Source organism: Anas acuta, chromosome 6, assembly GCF_963932015.1.
Source record: "Anas acuta chromosome 6, bAnaAcu1.1, whole genome shotgun sequence".
In the NCBI taxonomy this organism is placed as follows: Eukaryota; Metazoa; Chordata; class Aves; order Anseriformes; family Anatidae; genus Anas; species Anas acuta.
In genome coordinates this window covers 22,065,322-22,085,948 of record NC_088984.1, presented here as the reverse complement: position 1 = coordinate 22,085,948, position 20,627 = coordinate 22,065,322, and the positions used below count along the sequence as shown (strand labels likewise).

At 38.7% G+C, this 20,627-nt stretch overlaps 1 protein-coding gene across 3 annotated transcripts in view; it reads left to right on the top strand.

The window, feature by feature from the left end:
• The window catches only part of OLA1 (Obg like ATPase 1), a 109,117-nt gene that overhangs the window by 16,713 nt on the left and 71,777 nt on the right, over nt 1-20,627 (top strand). For 2 of the 3 annotated variants that reach the window (XM_068685712.1, XM_068685713.1), the window contains exon 4: nt 4,689-4,816. The exons of the other annotated variant lie outside the window; for it this stretch is intronic. In XM_068685712.1, coding sequence (XP_068541813.1) covers nt 4,689-4,816 — 128 coding nt within the window. The remainder of the gene's footprint in view (nt 1-4,688; nt 4,817-20,627) is intronic. 3 annotated transcript variants of the gene reach the window in all.

Sequence of the window (20,627 nt, the reverse complement as noted above, 5' to 3'; positions counted from 1 at the left end):
AATCTGTGCATGCAGAAATGTCATATAGACATTAAGTACTCGTTAAACCAGCCTCATTTGCCCTAATGCCTGAAGATCTTGTCTCGTACAGTTTAAAGCACTGATGTTTTTATTTCTTATATGCTACACTTAGTCACGACAGAACTGCAGTCATTGTATGGGGGTAGGAGGGAAGAGGGCTTTGTTGTAAGTAACGTATGACAGGCCAAAGCGATTTTGTCTGGATGCTTGGAGTCCAGCACTCCTGAGAGCCTCTTTGCTCAGCACGAGCAGCAGCCATGCAGGGCAGCAGCAGTCAAAAACCTCACCTGCCTGCTTGTGCTGGGCTCCCGCAGGTGTGGTGAACATGACTGGGCCAAGCTGGCAGCCGTTGTCACCTGGATGCTGGGAGGACATTGCTTCTGCCAGGGAGGGGTGAGCCCTGCTGCAAGAATAGCACTGGTCTGGGTTGCAGCTGCTCTGCCACCAGAGGAGGAGCAGGGCTCTCTAGGTACCGTTTGTTGCTTTTGAGGATCCATTCCCATTGCCACAAGATTAAAGCATCCACTGGAGTGGGGCTGGTGTGCAGTTACCTGCTAGCCCCCACTGACAGCTGGCTGGTGTTACTTACTGGAAATGTAAATGTTTGCAAATGAAATGAATTGTAGGCAACAATTTAGAGGCAATGACATAAAGGTAAAGTTGTACGTATTGGATCAAGGTGTACTGACTGAACCATGCTCGGTGAAAACTCATGGTTTTTATGTTGTGCTAACATCTAGCTTTTCCAGAGAGGAAAGGTGAGGTTTTGTTTTGTTCTCCTACCTCCGTTCCCCCAATATGGGTACTTTCAGGCAAGGCTTGACTGACTAATGATTGAATTAGTTTCAGTTTAGCAATTGGAAAAAGATTATCTTTGTTGGACGATAATCTGTTTAGGAACAAAAGCAGAAATATGTATTCTTTTTCCTGAATCTTAACCAGGTAGGAAACAACGGTATCCACTAATTTTAAAATAGAAAAGGTGTTCAGCTTGGCAGGTAGCTCCTGCCTTGAAAATTGGGAATTGAAATCCAGAAACAATTGATCTGTTAACTGCAGATAATATTTTAACAGAAAAAGATTTAAAAGTCTAGGCTTCTGCTTCCTGCTCTGCTTAAAATCAAATCAGATTATAAGCAGGAATGAGTAAAATATAAGTAATTTGTTTGGTCCATCCTTTCTCAGGTTAGCAGTATTCATTCAATTCCTGGTGTGTTTGCAGCTGTAAGTAGATGCATTGTGTGGCACAGTTGTGTTCACAAAACAGCATTTATTGCAACTACAAACATTTCTGTTTAATTTAGGCTGTTTTAAATCTCTCCTGGATGTCTTTTTCAACTTAAATTTTAAAGCAATCCTTGTTATCTCACAGGGGAATAATATGTGAAGTACAACTAGCCCTCTTTAATTCTAGCATTATCCTTTAGGATCTCTTTTTTTTTTTGGCAGTAAATTGCCTATAAAAAAAACCCTATTACGTTGTAGATTGTTAAAATTCATGCATTCAGATCTACAGTGCTCGAGTGGTGGTGACTGAACTAAATCTGAGCGGTAACTTCCATTGTTGTCTGGGTCATAAAAGTCTGGTGTAATATTAAATAAAAGTTCTCTTGACTGTATTGCAGAGTAAGGTATTTGGGTACTTGATCAAGTTTTGGAGTAAAAATACTTTAATCATTTGGTGGAAACTGCTTGTTAGATCAGCAGTGGGACTCTTTGACATCATATGGGGCCTCCTCCAGGTTCAAAAATAGCATTAATGTAAATGAAAACTTCACCTATAATTTCAAAGTGAAGCATGAATAACTTAGCTGGCTGTAACCCTGGTATGTCAGCATCTATAAGAGAATCCCAGTTTTACAGAAAACTTCTGGCCTGAAGCGGCAAGCACACCGTGCTGTTAGCGTGCTTCTTCTCTGGGTATCGCTCAGTTTGATAACTCTTCAGTGAGATCTGGCTGCTGTAAGTTAACTTGCATGTAAAAAACTTGCCAGCAGTGAATGAAAAATCTTAAGTGGTGGGAGTTTGTGCCATCTTTTCTGCCTGGTGTGAGGCAAAATTTGATTAGTTGTATTTTGGTGGTGTAATTACTTACTGAATAGCATATGAGCATGTGTCTCAATCTGCACTGAATCTTCTACTTTTTTTTTTTTTTTATAATTTACAAAGGTGAAATTTAATTAGCAGATTTTTTCATTTCTGGTTCCTGTACTGTTAGGTTCAAGTTAGTACCACGGAGAAGATGTTTTTCATGAAATAGTTCCTGTGTAGAAATTACCAGAGTTCATCTGCAATACCCAATTTTTCAAAAGATAGTTTCTTTAATTACCTTGTGAGATATTTTTACCCTGTGAGAACTTCTTGCAAGGTCGACTGCAGTAGCAGTGTTAGTACAATCTCCTGGAAGACGCAGGGACTGTACTGCTCCGTTGTGTTTGGAAATAAGCTGAAAATAATAGTGAGGACAGAGGACTCTGTATTTCTGAGAAGTTCTCACAATGTAGATGGTCATCTGCATTGCTACTTGTAATTTGTGAAGTGTTAACGGATGACTCCTGCTTAAGCTATAGGAATGCTCAGGAAGGAAGTAGAATTTCTCTTTTCTAACAGATTTCAAATGAAAGCTTTTAAAGGAAGAAGAGCCCGTACTGGAACCAGGAGTTAGTAACATTTCTTTTTACCAAAGGGAAAAGAATCTGACCTTTTTTTGCTGTGTGGGATCTTGGACCTGGTAGAGCCTGTGTTGAGAGAAGTGTATTGAACCATTCAGGGAATGAGCACAAAGTAAGCGTTACAAGAATCATCACCCAGGCTTGTTGGAAAACTGCTGCATTATAAAATTGGCTGAAGCTTTTGGTTGGCTTTTCAGGGTATCCTGGTGGGTGTGAGATTTCAGTAAACTGCAGCAAATGCTGCAAAGAAATTATTAGGGCATTGTCATTGGAGAAGAATAAAAACACAGGGAGAGAAGCAGCATTTTGGATAGGTATGTTTTAATCTGAAGCCAAAGCTTTAGGTGTGTGTTGCCTGCAACAGTTTGCAACTAAACACTTAGTTGTGCTAAACAATTACTTGTGGAAACCTGCAAAATAAATGTATGCCTTTTCCCCTCAAATTTTGGAACAAATACGTATGTACAACAAATTACAGGTTGTTTAGTTTCATGACGTTAACTGTCTTTCAGAGCATAGTTTGAAATGCCTTTTTCTGCTTTCCTCAGTCTTCATCTTCCTACGATGATATTAAGATTTAGGCTTAGGAAATGGGCCACCAACAATGGTGATTGTTTTACTTTGCTTGGGTTGTCAGCTTTTTGATACCCGAGATGAAGATGAGAAAACATCTTGGAAACCCAGCTACTTCATCTTCAAAGGTCACAAAGGTATTGATGACATGGAATGCATTGTTAAGTTCCCAATTTATTACAGCTGGTGGCTATAGTAGTGCTTTGAACTTTACCTTGGCAAAGAAAAAGATTTTGTCCAGATCCTGTACTGTAATGTTTGTTTATTTGGAGGAGGCGAAAAAACAAAACAACAGAAACAAAAACAAGAACAAACAAAAACACACATGCACACAAAAAAGAAACACACAAGCATCCCACATTTTTCTTGTGAAGTGTAAGAGGAATATTGAAAACAAAAATGGGATAGACTTCATAGCTTTAGTCACACCCTTTTCATCAACATTACTAAAGCATTTAGTCATGGGCATTATATTTGGGCATTTTTCATTGTACTTGAATATTAGTAGGACAGTCAAGTGTTGTATTTATCTAAGCATCATGCTAGTGAAATATAGTTGGTGATAATTTACGGTGTTTGGAAATTAAGTACTGTTCCTTTTGTTTATGTATTTTGAAGCCTTCAAGTTGGAAATCTTGATGCCTGTGGTGTGCTGTTTCTTGTCTTTCGCAAGTGAGGAATTTGCAGCATTTCAGCATGATTTTCTCTCTGCAGTTGTAAATGATGGCATGGTCATTTATGTAGACTGTGCTTTTAGTTGACACATTATCAGAGTTTTAATTGTTGTTTTCCCAAGATGGATTTTGAGAAGTAATTTTGGTTTGAATGTACTTGGTGTAAAATGTCACAGCTGTGTCCATTCAACTCTCAGCTTCATCTAAATTTGTTTTCTGCCTTCTTTCAAATTGTTTGTGTAACCCTGACCACCACTACTACTAGTTAAAACTACTGGTTTTAATCAACACTTCAAAAAATGCCCTTGTCTTCTGATGAAGTCGCTTAACTTACTGAACTAAACAGTAACCTTAGAGGTGAAAACAGCAGAGCGTGATAACCACGTATGAGTTTTATCCCTTTGGTACTATGAAAACTGCTCATTACAGGTGTCTTATTTCAGCATTTCAGGCCTGGTTGGTTATTTGTATAGATGTCATTATGATTCCACATTGTCAAAAAAAAAAAAAAAAAAAGTGTTTTCATTTTCCATGAACTATGACAAATTAAAGAATGGTTGTTGTTTTACTCGAGGGAGGAGGGAATCTTGTCTTTTATACATTGCAAGTTAAATGGAGAAGAAAGATACTGTCATGTGCATCTTTTTCTGGAAAAGGGGAATGCATTTTCATATTCTTAACTTATTTCTGTGCCAAATGTTTTTGCTGATATGCCTCAACAATGAAACTTTCAACTTTTATCTTTCAGCAAAATTCCAGCCTTTCTGAATGTAGTGGATATTGCTGGCCTTGTGAAAGGAGCCCATACTGGCCAAGGCTTAGGAAATGCCTTTTTGTCTCATATTAATGCCTGCGATGGGATCTTTCATCTGATGCGTATGTAAACTCCATTTATATGTTCTACCTGTAGCTTACAGGACAGCACTGTTGTACTTCAAGAACCGTAGAACCAAATACCCATTAAAAAATCACTTTTACCATTCAGCTTAGTCATAAAATTTGGCGATTGCTATATTACAGTAATGATTTAGATGGTGAGAACCCGTGTTCCCATGAAGTTGAGATTTGAAGCATATTTATGCAGAGCAGTGAGCTGACATGCCTTTACAGTTAATTATATGGCTGATGAACAGGTAAGTTGGGTACAATTTGTTGTGCATCAGGAATACGTAGACACAAATTTGGTACGGAATAGTGGTACTCTGGTTTTAAATCAAGTGGAACAAACTTTGGAGGCAAGTGTATTGTGTTCTTAGGCTTTTACTGCTGAAAAATAGGATGTGCTCTGGGGAACCTAGGCCTTTCTCCAAAGTGTTTGCCTGGAAACCATCTTTAAGTAAGTGGGGGGGAGGGTGGTGCAGAATGCATTATCTCACCTTTGAGAACTTGGCCATATGTATATCTAGTACTACTGTTTTCTCCCTAAGTCATATGACATATACTTTGAGTAGAATAGAAAGCCATGGGATAATGATTGCAGCTAACTAATGACCAGTATTTGAAGTGTTCTGAAAAGGTGAGGACAGATCTTCACTGGGATAAAGTGAAGTAATCTGTTGAATTTCTGCATCGCTTCAGGAACTAGATCCGTGTGTGAAGGTGGTACTAATACATCAATATATTGTAAATGCTCGTGTTAGGACTACCTAACAACCATTGCTACAATTTCCCTAGAAGAAAGGGGAGATGAGTCTCTCCAAATCCATTGCTGTCCTGGGTTTGCAATTACAGTTTTGTCTGGTGCCAGTTAAGAACAAGTGATAACCTGTTTAGACTTGTTCTGTTTCAGTATTTATATCATAGATGCTTGTTATGGAACAAATTGATCCAGTGGAGAAGATGCTTTTTAATGTATATATTGAATAATGTTACGTGTTTGTCTCTGACAGCTATTATAAGGGTTAATGCCCTTTGTGCTTTTCTTTGGGGGATTGAAAAAGCAATTGGACCATTCGGATACTTTGTATTCTTCGTATTAAAATCTGTCTCTTAATCTAGTCTTGCATTTACTTGATATATGTTTCAGTTTCTTTTTGGGATTCTGAAATATAATGGTTGTGAAATGGTTATTGCTCTTTTTCTTCAGTCTTTTGGATCAAAAAAGATACTAGAATCACTTTTTAAATAGCACTTTTTTCATTTTCTTTTTTTTAAAATCTTATCCCTCCTCTTATACTGCTCTTGCTAGACACATTTTAGTTAGAATGCCAGCTAGTCGTGAATTGTTGTAAAATTGTATTAATTGCCCATAAACAAGAAGATCTTTCCAAACAATATTTATGGTTGTTAGAGCTAACAGTTAATAAAATAAAATAAAACAAAGTTAATGCAAATTAGTCTGGCTGACTACTTTCTTCTTCTTGCAAACAGCATACTTTCTAACTTCATTTTCCCATAGTACTGTTAAAGTGAAGATTTGGTACTAAAAGCTAGTAATAACCTCTCTAGTAAATTAAAAATAAGAAACTGTTGTTTACACAACCCAAACTTAAGTCAAAATGTATGACTCAGTGAAGTGTTCTACATACCGTGTCAAATTATGTGTATAAACCCTTTTTATATGTTTTAATGTTATTTACACTCAACTACCTTTCACAATTATTTCTATTCTAAAAATTCTTTCTTACGAGTCTGTGGCATATGTAGGGTTGGCACTATTTCTGTCAGATTTCATAAACTACCTAAACTGTATCGCGAATCCTTAAATATTACAGATCCTGGGAAGATGGAGCTTTTTTGTTGGCTTTTATCAGAGTTCGGTCTAAATCCTTAATCAGCTGTCTGTTTTTGGGAGCCAGTGCCCAGGGACTGGCTGTCAGTTCTGAGCCCAGCTGGCAGGCACTGGATTTTTGCAGTAGCATAGAAGCTGACTTGAAAGGAATCTGGACAGGTTGCTTCTACTACACGGGAAGAGGCTGTGATCTGGTAGGTGAGGCCTTGTACACCAGCAAGCTGGAAAGGTGTTCCTGAAGGTTAAGAGATGATGGGAATGACAAAACACTCGTAAGAAGAGGCGTACTAAGAAGTGATCTGGGGAAGTAAGCAGGACTGACTAAAAAGCTACTAAGCTGTTTTATACGGGATTTTCAGGTAGGAATCAGAACAAAACAGTCATCAGGGAGATTATGTAAACTTTTGGGTCATTCTGTTTCAAAGCATAAAAAATGTAGTGTTCAGTTGTTGATCTGGAACAAACTTACCTTTGAGCACTGCAACTATTGCTCCCAGTCCTTATCCTGCTGCTGTTAATGGGCAGTGTGTGAAGCAGAGCCCTTCAGAGAACTGTGTTTTTTCTTCTTTTTGGGTGTCAAGCAGAAGGTTAAAAGCAGGTCACTGTGAGGCTTGTGCCATGCACTTCAAGGTCTGTGTGCCTGAATGTATTGAAGAAAGGTTGGTTAGGCAAACGGCGTTGTGTGTCACCCTGACACTGAGAAGCGTGGCAGACCACGCTCAAGCTGGAGTGCTGCTAGTGTCAGGCTGAGCATGTTGTTATCTACATGAGTTTGGGTTTTAGGCTTACTGGCTGTTATTCGCGTATTCATTACATTTCTATGAAAAACTAGGAAAGGTAGGTAGTCGTGACTTTGCAGATCTGAAACAAACATAACTTTCATTGTGTGGAATGTGTTAATCCTGACAAGAAAAACTGGATTTCCCATGGTTATAAATAGCTTTTTATCCAGATCTGGGTAGAGTCATTTCGTCTTGGTATTGATGGGCTCCAGTCAAGAGGATTGTCCTTTGCACTGAGTTTGTTTCTTTTAATTTAGGTTTATAGTAGGAAAAGATGCTGATTACATCCTGCTGTGTGGGCTCTCTGTGGACTCCTGGACTGGCTACGGATGTACTGAAGTAGTGCGGTGTGAGGTAGCAGGGTGTTGATCTTTTCCTCCTCTTCTGTGATTTGCAGAACTCAGATACCAGTGGGAATCTTCTGAAAACTTCCTGTTCGCTTATTGTCCTAGGAACTTGACTTCAAGAGATGGAGTGAGTGTTACTAACTCCAGCTGCTACCAAAGTAAATGTGTGCTAGACTGGCGTGGGAAACAACAGTTTTTTGTTTGGTTGGTTGTTTTTTGTTTCAGAAAAAAGGCTTTAAAACTAATGCTGTCTACCAGATCGCATTATTTGAGTCTTCATGTTATTTTCCCAACAATGAAGACTTTATTTTTTTTTTAAATGTCAGTGTCTGATTCCATAATATAACTTACGGAGCACCTTTATTGCTGTCCTGAAGCACATTATTTTACTGGGTAAAAACAGTTCTTGGACTATAATCAGAGGTAGCAGAGTCAGATGATCCCAAGGATTTAGATGGATGTGTGCCTGGCTGTTTTTCTAGGCTTGGTTCAGTTGGAGTTTTTACAAAAAGCTCACTCAGGTTGTGTTAATTAAGGTAATGACAGGTGAGGAAATGGGTAGCTAGGAATGGAGAGCGGTTTGAGTGTAATGAGCTTCTGGAATCTCACTGAAGGTACTTTATAGTCCTAGGCTAATGGTTTTGATCCTGTTTTTCTTTATTCACTAAGAATATGTTGAATTTTTGCTTTCTTAAGGACAAAAGGGTCTGTTTGTGGTTTTTAGCTCCCACAACAGGATTCAGTGATGTTTATTCTGTGCTAAGAGAAGGTTTTTGAAGAAGATCGTTGCCTATCACTTAGTCCACCGCAGGGCACGTAGGTGAGCTGCAGCTCTAGTGCTCTTAGAATAATTGAGATTACATTTCTGTTGAAACTGTGGAAGATGTGTGAGACATTTACCTACGCTGTTTCTTGCGTAACATAAAGCTAAACAGAAGATTTATGTCTGCTTAATGTGTTACTTATTTCATTTTGAAAAAGGAAAGTAACCCCACCTTGAAGTGGTTATGGATTTTCAGGCTTCTGATTTTCATATCCTAGATACGCTGTTACTTTCACTGGGAGGCATGGTGTTTATGAATTCAAGGAAAATGTTTTTATGCATAAACTACTCTTCAAATATATATACTGAAGGAGCAACAATGTGTGAGAATGACATATGGTAGGGTAATAGGATAAGTAAAGCCAGGTAACATGTTAGAGAGTACTGCTGTATTTTTGTGTGATTAGTAACAATATGGAGTGGGTTCTCTTAGCTCAGCAAACAAGTTTTCCCATACAGAGTAGAACTGTATATTTTTCTTTCCTTTAAAACTTACTACATTTTTTTTTTCTAATAAAGTGCACAAACTAAAAATGAATACTTTGAGGTAAACAATTTGATATCAACACTTATTTGTTTGTTTATTTCAGAGGCTATCCCAGTTTTTTTTTTTTTTTTTTTTTTGAGGGAAATAGGGTTATATTTTATTTTTGGCTGACTCAAAGTATGAAAACTTTTGTTCAAACAGATGTATTCACTTATTATTAGTTGAGTGAACGTGGGCTTTAATTCTAAGTTTCTTTTTTTTTTTTTTCTGTCCTGGATAATGGCATTTACAACATTAGCACCATGATAACACACACTTTAGACTAGTTAAAACTTTGTTCATCCTCTGAGCTTTGTTGTTTTGAAATATTTCTCTCTCACGTTTCAGGTGGATTTATGGTTTAACTGAGGCAGAAGCATTTTCATGGTGGCATAAGACAGACTGTTTGAAGGTTGTAATAGTGTTTCTTCCCCAGTTGTATGCCTTCAACTACTTTCAACTCTTATGGCAGATCAGTCACAGGTACTTGTAGAAAATTACTTTCTTTGTAAGGCGGATTAAAAATAGCGACCCTGTCACAAGTGCAAATGTAGGACTCACTCTTAGATAACGTTTTAGCAAGGAAATGGAAGTTGTCAATATTTAGTCCCTGCTATGGCTCCATCAAGTTTTGAGTGTTCTGGGTGCTAAGCAGCCAGAGCTTTTGGTGGTTTTGAGCTGCTTCTCCCACTGATACCCCCGGGTCCTAGTTTTCCAGGAAATGTGTTCCACATCCTTCTCTTATTTTTATTTGCTTTAATGAAATCCAGTCTTTCTCTTCAAAGGTACAGAAATCGGAAGGAAATCCATCTGTAAAAATACTTCTCTATGAAATGCTCTGTTCTAATAAATAAAAATGTGGCATCCAATGCCCAGTGCTCTGAGCAGGGTGGGCAGCCCCTGCTTTTATGGAGGAGATGAGGAGCTGCAGCTCGCCCATGCCCAGCAATCCATCTGTCCCTTTGGGGCCAGGATGGAGTGGGGAGGGGACAACAGGCCTTCCCCACAACTTGTCTGAGCCCTGTCCTGCCTGCTCCTTGAATTTAAAGGGCCTTGGTGAAACTAAATATTAGGGAGTTGGGTAACTGGCAGTCCGTGAAACGTCAGTCTTCGTGACAAGAGTGAAAGGGCCACAAAGCTGGGTAAACGTCAGCTGCCATCTGGTACAAGTGGCTGGTGTGACCAATATGAACAGGTTTCTGAAAGCTTTAATTGCTTTGACCCCAGTTTTATGTCTGTTATAGTTGGAATCATTTTGTACACCCCCTGGTTTCGCTTGTTCATGGTTTTACATAACTTACAAACCAATTTGCCATCATTTAAAGCTTGTATAGATACCAGTCACTTGAGCTGCAAGTCCTGCATTCGTATTTGATACAAACACTAACCAAAACTGAATCTGGTGATACTCATAATGACTTTTGCTCAAGATAAAAAATCAAGTTACTTGGCTTTATTTTTATCATCAAGAAGGTTATTGGGAACTCAGAGTAATAACTCCACTGTTTTGCTTTTCTTGTAAAAATAGAAATGGTGATTAAAAAAAAAGTATTTAGTTAAAATGGTCATTCTTGTGTCCTTTGAGCTCATTTTTTGACCTTCTGTTTAATAATAATAAAAGAAAAGCATTTTCTGTATAAAGGTGCTAATCTTTCTGTAGCTTTATATACTTGAGGCATGAGGTGTTTTTTTCTGTCTTTTCGAAGAAATCTTACCTACTGCTCGTGGAAGTAGCTGCTATGAAGAGGAGGCATATGATGATATCTCTTAGCCACACTCCATTGCTCCAGCGTTTCAGTGAGCAGAGTATGAGTTGCATTTCAGCTCCTCTGCATGTACATTCTGTGCACTGGGAATCATAGCGGCTTTGTGTATGCAGCTGTAGCTTGGCTGTGTCGCTTCTGTTAAGCGAGGCTGCTTTCTTATATTTATGATGTGTCAAAATTCACCTTGAAGTAATTAAACACTATTGTCTTACAGATTTTTTTAATACATTTTACTTCAGTTTTTCTTAGGATTTTTTCTTTCTGTTAGTAAAACTATTTGATACCTGTTAAAAAAGTTAAGGTTCTTTGCTTATGTGTACAAACATTTGCCTGCTAAGCTATCAGAGTTTGAAACTAACTTCCTGCACACATTAAACTAGTTAGTGTTATACAATCAAGATGTATTCCTGTATGATATTGAGTAGATAACAGTTCATACTGAATTCTTCTTTTTTATGATTTGTTAGAGTAAGTAAAGTTGAATAAAATACTTGGAGTAGTTCAATTTAGTTAAACTTTGAATTAACTTTCAGTGATTCTGGTATATTAAAGCAAAAAAAATATGAAAGCTTTCAAATTAAAGTTGCAGACACTGCCACGTGAAACATTTTATTGCATTAACTAAAGCTTGTTTTCATAAAATGTTGTGGGGGCTCTTGATTTTCAGTAAGGCACTGCATAGGAGATTTTTCAAACACATATTTGTGAAAATAGCATTCCTCTGCCCACTTTTAGCAAAATCCTTGCTGAAACTGAAGTATTTTTTCTTAGCAAGACCATATCTGCATCATGTTTCAATTTTAGAATATCAAATTGGAAAAAAATAACAGGTAATTCGTCTTAGGTAATTTGCTGTCTTTCTTTTAATTTTTACTTCTGAGCATTCAGTCCACCACCTTGAAAGGGGAAGGAGATTACCAGATGTTTCAGGGGATGCATACAAATTTGCTTATCACTAGTTTGTCTTCATATGAAAATACAATGTTTATGTTACAGGAGAATAGAGTTTTTCAGAGGATGGTTAGCTTTATTTTACTTCAGACTTTTTGTTATAGATGATATGAGCAGAAGCAGCAGAGTGATAGATTTCTTCCCTACTTACAGCAGCTTTTACCTGCAAGCAGAAACTGAGCACACGTGTAACAGCTGCTGTCTAAATTTCATAACCCTGTTGATGCTGTATTTGGTCTGCTGTGGGAAACTGCTGAAACTAATAAGGATTTTCACTTAGGCAAATAAAATTAATACTGGAATGTCAATAACCTGTGAAGCTAAAGATGGATAGCAGAGGATAAAAATGTCCTAAAGCATTGCAGAGGAATTCTGCAAGATGTCTGTCGTCATTCTTACTTGAGCGTAACATTAGTCTCTCTCTAAGACCTAGGAAGTCACACTGTAAAATCACCCTCATCACCTGTTTTATTACTGTTGTTTTCTTTTGGTGTGCAAGTATGAACAAAACTTACTGTTTGTACCTCAGATCTGCTTGCAGCATGCTCTACTGCTTTGTCTCCCATGGAAGAGTGAGTCTGCTTTCCTAGGCACGTGGGTGAGTACTGGAAAAGGTGCTGGAAAACTGTCAACACTCCAGTGAGTTAGCCTTTGTCTTTGCTAATCAGTAAATTAATTACGTCACTGCCGAGTGGAAGCAATAGGCAAGCTTTAAGCTCTAGGGCCAGGTAACTATGGTTTAAAGCAGAGGTAAACTCAAGTGAGAGTTTGAATAGGCTTTATTCTTTAGTTTTGGCACAGTAATTGCTGTTCTTTGAGAGCTGAATAAGCCTCCGGAATACATGGGTATAGGGAACAAAAAACTTATGCACTGCTGAGTGGTGTCCTTTTTAACCCTGATAATGAAATAAATGTCTCCCGAAGATTTTTTTTCTTCAGAAGATGGGAACTGTGAATGTTGGAATGTTTTTGTTACTAAGCAAAAATCCGAAGTTTGTTTTACATTTTGATAGTAGTGTACCTAGGCGGTTTCTTTTCAGTCTCAGTCTCTGCAATATTAGTTAATTACTTATGCTTATTGAGAAGGAAATTTATTGTGCTTAAGTTCTTCTCTAGCCTTTATTACAGTTTAGTGCTAGAATTGTGAGTCTGATGGTTACTGAAGTTACAAAGGATTTTGCCATTCATCTAATATATTGTTCCTCTCTATGTCCAGTTTCTACTTCTCATCAGAACAGAAGGAAACATTAAAAATTCTTATCTACAGGCTACCACCCTTGCTGGAGTAACACCATCTAATGCCATTCTATTTATAGATGGAACTTGTTAAATTTCCTCAGCAGGGACTTAAAGCTATGACCTCGTAGGCCAGAAACAGGAGAGCTACCTACTGAGCTACAAGGGCAATCTCTCAATTCTGAAGAATACATAAAAAAAAAAAAATAAAAAAATTCTAATATACTGCACTGTGAGTCATAAAGTACTTGACCAGTAACACTCCCCCCGCCTCTCCTGAGAATAAAGACCAGGCAGGTTGTCTTTACTGAGTCATTGCTATTATTTGACCTACAACTACTTTTGTTATAGTTCTGTGTGTCATATGACAGTGCATAATTGATATTTAGGCAATACAGGTGGGATTTCAATTTCCTTTGCAACATTTTAAGGAAATTATCAAGCTGTGACATTGTTTTGAATGTATTCAGGTGACTGTTTTTGAAATGTTTGCCTCCTTGAGTGGACATGTTTATTGATGGTGTAGTGTACCTTGGCTTTAAGACAGTGATACTTTAGTATTTTGTAAGTTATTTCTTTTTCTCTGGGGTTTCTGGAAAGCTTGAAGGTAGAAATCCTGCAGTATTTTTTTTCTTGTTGCTATTATATGAAATGTGAAAACCTGTGTTCCTTCAGTTGGAGGAATGTCACCTCAGAAAAGTTAAAATCAAGAATTCCTTGTTAGAATTTGGGAATAGAAAAAGACAAGCAGATGGAAGTTGGATCAGCATTACTTTATTAGCTGCAGCAATTGTATCAGAATGGTGAGTGATCTGTAGACTGAGAATATTACAACTTTGCATTCAGAAAGTTGCTTTCTCAAAAGAAACAGCAGCTTTTTTATATTTTTTTAAAGTGAAGTTTTCATTAGAACTTTGCAATAGACTTGTGGAAGCACTTCCCTGTTTCCTAATTTATACAATAGACTTCCCAGACGGAAAGGATGGTCGTGCTCCCCAACCCAGCAGAGGGCATAGACCCGTGCTTGCTTGTGAACCAGCAGAAGCAGTAAGCTGTCAGTGCTCATGGGCTGTTCATCGCTATCCCTTGTCACTGTGGCGAGGGACTGTGTGTGTCGATATCAAATGAATTGGTTTAATTGTTGCTGAGGCTGATGTGAAATGAAGTGGCTTCATAGTAAAACAGACAAGGAGCACTCACAAAAGTGATCGTGCTGTGTCATCTGGGGGAGTGGTGGCCTCCAGGTGGGGGGAACTGATGCATTGGCTCCTGCTAGATCTGCAAGCACTGTAGTTTTTGTGCCTTGAGGCAGGAGACCAATTCACTCCAAAATCTTTTATCATCTTCTCCTCAGATAGGTACTAAAATCCAAGATTTTGAAGTGTAAAAAAAAAAAAAAAAAAAGTCTGGAATGGCAGTAATCTAGCTGAAGAAGGGAAAATGATATTTGAAGTGCTTGTGAAGTAGAGCATCAGTGAGCACACTTTTGTACTGGACATTTTATTTAAAAGTACTTTGCCATGTCATGGACTTGTGTTCAGTTCATATTTCTAAAACTAATACACGTACATCATTGGACACGTGTTCATTGTATTTACATTTAAATAAGCTTTATGCTTACAAATTGTTCTGAATACAGTTTATGCTTTGCTAGCTGGTCTTGTCCTCAAAAATTCATGAATTAAATTCTTTCAGTTGTCTGGACTTCTTGTTTTGATATACCCAGCATGTGGTATATCATCTGTAATGCTACTGCACACGTTCTGTTACAGGCAGCTGTCTTTGTGTCCATAACTTTTTAGACTTCTCTGGCTTGTTCACCTTGATTTTATTTTTCCTTGATACTATATCTTTTACATAGTTGAAGTCAAGGCAGTTGCCTGGTATGGATATGTGGTGCTGCTGTGAACTGAGCAGTGGAGAAAATCCTCTAAATGAAGCCCAGGAGAAGCTGGCTCTGGTCTTATAGTTCTGGCTATGAGTTACTTATCCTAAAGAAACTAAAACAGGACTACTGGCTTAGTTGGGATATTTAATTGCAAGTCTTAATTAAAATATAATTCCTTTTTTTGTGTGTGTCAAGCAAATTTGTCTGAGATCCTGTGTGGGGTCAACTGAGTGCTTCTTTTTTCTTTGCCCATGGTCCCACAGGTGCTTGAAAGGCACTGACAGCAGTAACTGCACGTTAGAAAGCCAAAGAGTGTATTTATCCTTACCAAAAGAACTACTTTAGGAGTCACAGCCAAACAAAATTTCTATGCAGTTACCAATTCTTATGCAACCTTTTTTCAGTCTGAGACTGTTTAATAAGCCGACAGAAAAACCTCTGCTTCAGTTTTCTTTCAGAATTGCTATTTATTGGAGCAGTCCTGGTTTCACAATGAACAAATTGCCAATTCCAGAAAAACAGGTATCTTCCCTGCCCCAATTCATACTTTGTGCCCAACTTACACAACTTGCAAAGTCTTTTGGCAGCTTTAGCACTTCCATACTCCAACACCTTTTCTCATCTATATGCTGTCACTTTCTTGTGTGCTGCTGAAGCTGATTGTAGAACCGTGCAGTAAAATGGCTTTGGGAGCCAATTTGGTTTTAAAAATAACCATATTCTTGCTGGGTTATTTTAAAAATAGATCATTTTTCTAATCACATTTAAAGTGTAATCCAGAAAATAGTCATGCTGTTCTAGCTGAGGGAGCATTAAACTGATACAGTGAGTTAAAAAAAAAAAAAAAAAAAAAAAAGTCTGTAAAAAGGCAGCCATAGGAAATACCTAATGCAAATTGCATGCTTTTGGTCTTTTTTCTTTTCTTGAAGTCTGCAAGGCCTAGAGACATTTTCTTTCAACACTGTGCATATTGTCTACTGAAGTCCACAGAAAAATGACCTTTTAATGACTATACTGTGTTCTGGAGATGTTAGTGAGATACAGGGTTTGACTGCAGATGTGCCTTTATGCTGTTGTTGTAATGACGAGGTACTGATGTGGAAATGTGCTGCCTTTCTTTTGGTGAGCCTTCTACAAAGGTACTTGGTATTTTCCAGTATCCTTTCCAAAACTTCTCTTCCATCCATTAGCTAAGGGTGAAGTTTTACTTTTTCGCTTGGGTGCAGAAGTGATTTTTCTTTTTTGTTAATCAGTTCTCTCTCGTATCTCAGCAGAAATTCTGATGGTCTGATTTTTTTTTTTTTCCTCTCTGGAAGCTGTCAGTCTTGCAATTTGGGTTTCTCACGACTACTTCATAGTGTATTTCAGAATATAGTTTTTGTCCTGTAATCCTACATGGAAGAACACTTGCCACGTGCCAAGGCGATCGGCTCCGGGGCAGACGCGTTCTGCAGCAGAGCGGGGGATTGGACAGGCAGGGCTAATTTTTCTGGCACCGAGCCCACTCAAGGGAGCCGCCAGGACCCGGCAGCCCTCGTGAGGGAGGTGAACGAGGCGAGAAGGAGGCGTAGGCGGAGCCAGCAGCGCCCCCTCCCCGGCCATTTAAAAGCTGCCCCTAGGGAGCGCGAGTGAGCAGGAGCGCAGTGACCAGGACTGGCAAACAGGGCGTGGCGCGGCAGTTAGGGCGTGGCAGGGCGTGGCACAGCAGTTAGGGTGTGGTGCAGCAGTTGGGGCGTGGCAGGGCAGGGCACAGTAGTTAGGGCGTGGCAGGGCGTGGCGTGGCAGTTAGGGCGTGGCAGGACGGGGCGCAGTAGTTAGGGCGAGCAGAGAGGGCAGAGCGCTCCCCCCCGCCCATACGAACACCTCCTCTAACGGCGGTCTAGCGCTAGCTCAGCTGCAATGGTGTACACCAGGCACAGCGCTCTCCAGGAAGTCTGTGCACACCCAGACCGACTGCCCGCTCAACACTGCGGCAGTTCAGGTCTCCGGGTGCAGGGAGTGCCTGAGCCTGTTGCTACCACCTGCGGGGGGCAGAGAGACTGCGTGCGTGAGGTGCGAGCAGGTGGACGACCTTGTCCGCCTTGTGGCAGAACTCAAGGAGGAGGGAGCTGGGCTTGCTCAGCCTGGAGAAAAGGAGGCTCAGGGGCGACCTTATTGCTCTCTACAGGTGCCTTAAAGGAGGCTGTAGCGAGGTGAGGGTTGGTCTGTTCTCCCACGTGCCTGGTGACAGGACGAGGGGGAATGGGCTAAAGTTGCGCCAGGGGTGTTGGATGTTAGGAAGAACTTCTTTACTGAGAGGGTTGTGAGGCATTGGAACGGGCTGCCCAGGGAAGTGGTGGAGTCACCATCCCTGGAGGTCTTTAAAAGACGTTTAGATGTTGAACTTAGCGATATGGTTTAGTGGAGGACTTGTTGGTGTTAGGTCAGAGGTTGGACTCGATGATCTTGAGGTCTCTTCCAACCTAGACAATTCTGTGAACAAAACAAGCATTGGGCTTGATTTTAGTGTGGATGTTGACATCAGTAGTAGTTGCTAGAATTGCTTTGAAAGCTATTGTTTTAATATTGATGCCAAGGGGAATCTCTAGCTTCAAATACCACCTTGAAGTCTCATTGCTTGGACACAATTAACAAAATGCATAAATTAATAACGCTTAAATTAATAATGCTTAACTGAACATCTGTTTTTGTGCAGAACCTCAGAAATGCTACTTCTAGTTGTTACATTGGCTTTTTCAGTTGAAGTGGGGCTTCACTTGATGTCAGATACAATAGTGTTCTTCAGAACCTCAGTGTTTATCTTTAGATGTAGAACTTATTTTCTGAGAATTCAATATTAGACAATTAATTTGTTCTCTGTTAAAAGGTAGTTTAAAGGACTTCCTTTATAAAATCAAGTGCCACCTCCTTCCTTCTTTCTCTCTGCCCTCCTTTCCTTCTCCTTTCTTGTTTCCCCCCACATCCCGAAAAAGACTCAAAGCACTCTCAGGCAGGTCTTCTTCCAATAACAATAATGACAGATAAGCTCCTTACCTCAAGCTCAATTTACTAATTAAACTTTTAAAATATGTTTGAGCATAGGTTTGCATTTCAGTACTTACTGAGATAGCTGTTACTGAGATAACGGTTCCTTGAGGCTTATTGAATATTTTTATGCACCAAGCTTTGGTAATTTGATGCAAAAATTGATGTCTGCAAACTAAATAGTAGCAGGAGTGGGAAGTCAAGTGTGTGAAAGAGTTGCAAAAGAGGGGAATGTATAACTACAAGACTGTACACTACCAGGGAGGGATTGTTTGCTTTCAGAGGAAATATATAAAGAAGCAGAGGGAATCTGAAAGATAGGCAGTCAGCCTCTGGGCTGAGCTGCTCTGCGCTGCTCTGAAGTGTCACAGAACAGAAAGACTGATCTAGCAAACATCACCATAGAAATTGCATATATATATTTTTGTGATGTACAGAACAGAAATATTGATGTGTCATATTTTTTAATTGTTAGGGACGGTGTGGTGAAATTGCCATGCAGAGAAAAATGTCTAATATCCTGGTATGTGAATTTAATCTATCCAAAAGACCAGACACTAAAATGTTTTAATCAAAAGCAGACAGTTATTTCATATTTAATTACAAGGCAGAATATAAAGATTGTTTCGGTATGCTTACTGTGTTTTTGCCTTCTTCCTTCTCAATTTATCTTTCAAAATTTTCTAGAATAAGTGAACCAGTCAATACCACTCCAGGATCCTTTTTTTTAAAACAAACAAACAAAAAAAAAACATGAAACATTTTAATCTGAATTAGCTGTGTGTCTTCTTCCTTTGAAATCCTTTGGAATTAAATGCAGGTGAGAAGTATTATTCTGCATTCTGCTATGGAGACCTTTCAAGTATTTTTTTTTTTTTTTATAATTGTGTGCATGCTTAAAGAAAAATAAATTGTTCATTGGCCTATGCAATATTTAAGAAAAAAAAAAAACAGTATGTTTCTGTAATGCTGCTCTTGGCCCAAAACTGCATCAAGCAAAGGTTGAAACCCATCACTCTGTCAGTTGGTTTAGAGACCTGAAAGCAAAAATTTCCTCTTGACTATGTTGCAATATTTAGCTATTGTTTGAGGTGGGTATAGAAACAGCAGCAAAAAATATGAAATGTCTTGTCTTAAATTGATGTAATTTATATGCAACAAAGTGCTGTTTAAATTTTGAGTACTTTGTGCAATTACACAACATATGCAGAATTCCCAAGTCACTGGGGTCCAGAACCTTACCCCGCTTTATGGTTTTATCAAAATAATGAATATTTTTTCCCAAGACATAGTTCGTCTTTGTAGTTAGTGTGTTGAGCTTTTCTTTGTAGAGATTGTTTAGTCATTATGATAACACACATTATAAAAATTTTGCTAAAGAAGAGTTAAAAACCTCTCTGTGTTTTCTTTTTATAAGCCACCTGTTGCCTTAGATGCATAAGTACATAAATTCGAACAAAGTGCTCATCACTTGTCAGCCATCAGTGGCAGCATAAAAATTACTTGTGGTGCTTGCTTTGCAAGAAGTTCTTTTGTGTTTGTGACATCAGCTTTGTTTTATACAATTAAAGTATTACACGCTAGAATAATCTAAATTGCAACCACTAAATGGTGATGTAGTTCTTTTTTCATAGAGCTGAATTTGTTTACTGATTGTATACAGCTATTGACTACTGTTTAACATGACATGTCCCTTTCGCCTTGAACAATCTTTGGAAAAGGTGTTTTTTTGTGTCCTGTTCTTGTCGCCCACCCCCTCCATTTCCCCTCCCTTCTCCATTGTGGAAGGCTTTTCTCATCCTTTTTTTTTTTTTTTTTTAAACAAGTAGATATAAATATACATAGACCTCAGGTTTTTTTTTTCCAGATAACAAAGTAATGGCATATGATGATACTGCAACATAGAGAAGCCTTGCAGTAAAGTGATCTGGACTGCAGGAGATGTTTTGTTCCATATGAACACATCTTGGCATGAATAGAATAGTTGTAGTTTGCATGCTTCAAAATAAATCCCAAAAGCAAACCCTACTTTTGAAGATAATAGTTGTTCTGATTCTGATCCTACCATACTAATGCCAGTAGACATACCTACAGAATGACCATTGCTGTCAGAACACCACAGATTAGGTCTTTCAGTTATTGCTCTGGTTTTCTTTAATTTACGTGCCTTTGCACTTCACAGGGAGAAGAAAGAATCTGTGTGTGACTAGGTTATGATTTCCTTGTATTAAGTTATCTTCCTTGTGTTAAAACAGATATTCAGTGCTATAGAAATTCATGGAAAATGGTACTGTTTCCTCCCCAAACTCTGTAGTCTTGAGTAAAGGATGATTATTTTAAATTTTGGTTTTAAATTTTTAATTATATTTTAATTGCATTTTTAAGGTTAAACTGGTTAAAAATTAGTGTTTCTGACAACTGCTTTTAGTGGTCGTCCCTCCTCTTAGGGCCAGAAAAATGGAGACGGGGTGTGCAAATAGTAACTGGAAGCTCAATTTTCCCGTTCTTTCACACAGTGCTATCTACTAACTTACCCTTCTGAACAGTACCAGACTGCAAGCTAAGGAGCACCCGATGGAGCAGGCTCCATCCTTTTTCTCAAACCTCCCACCC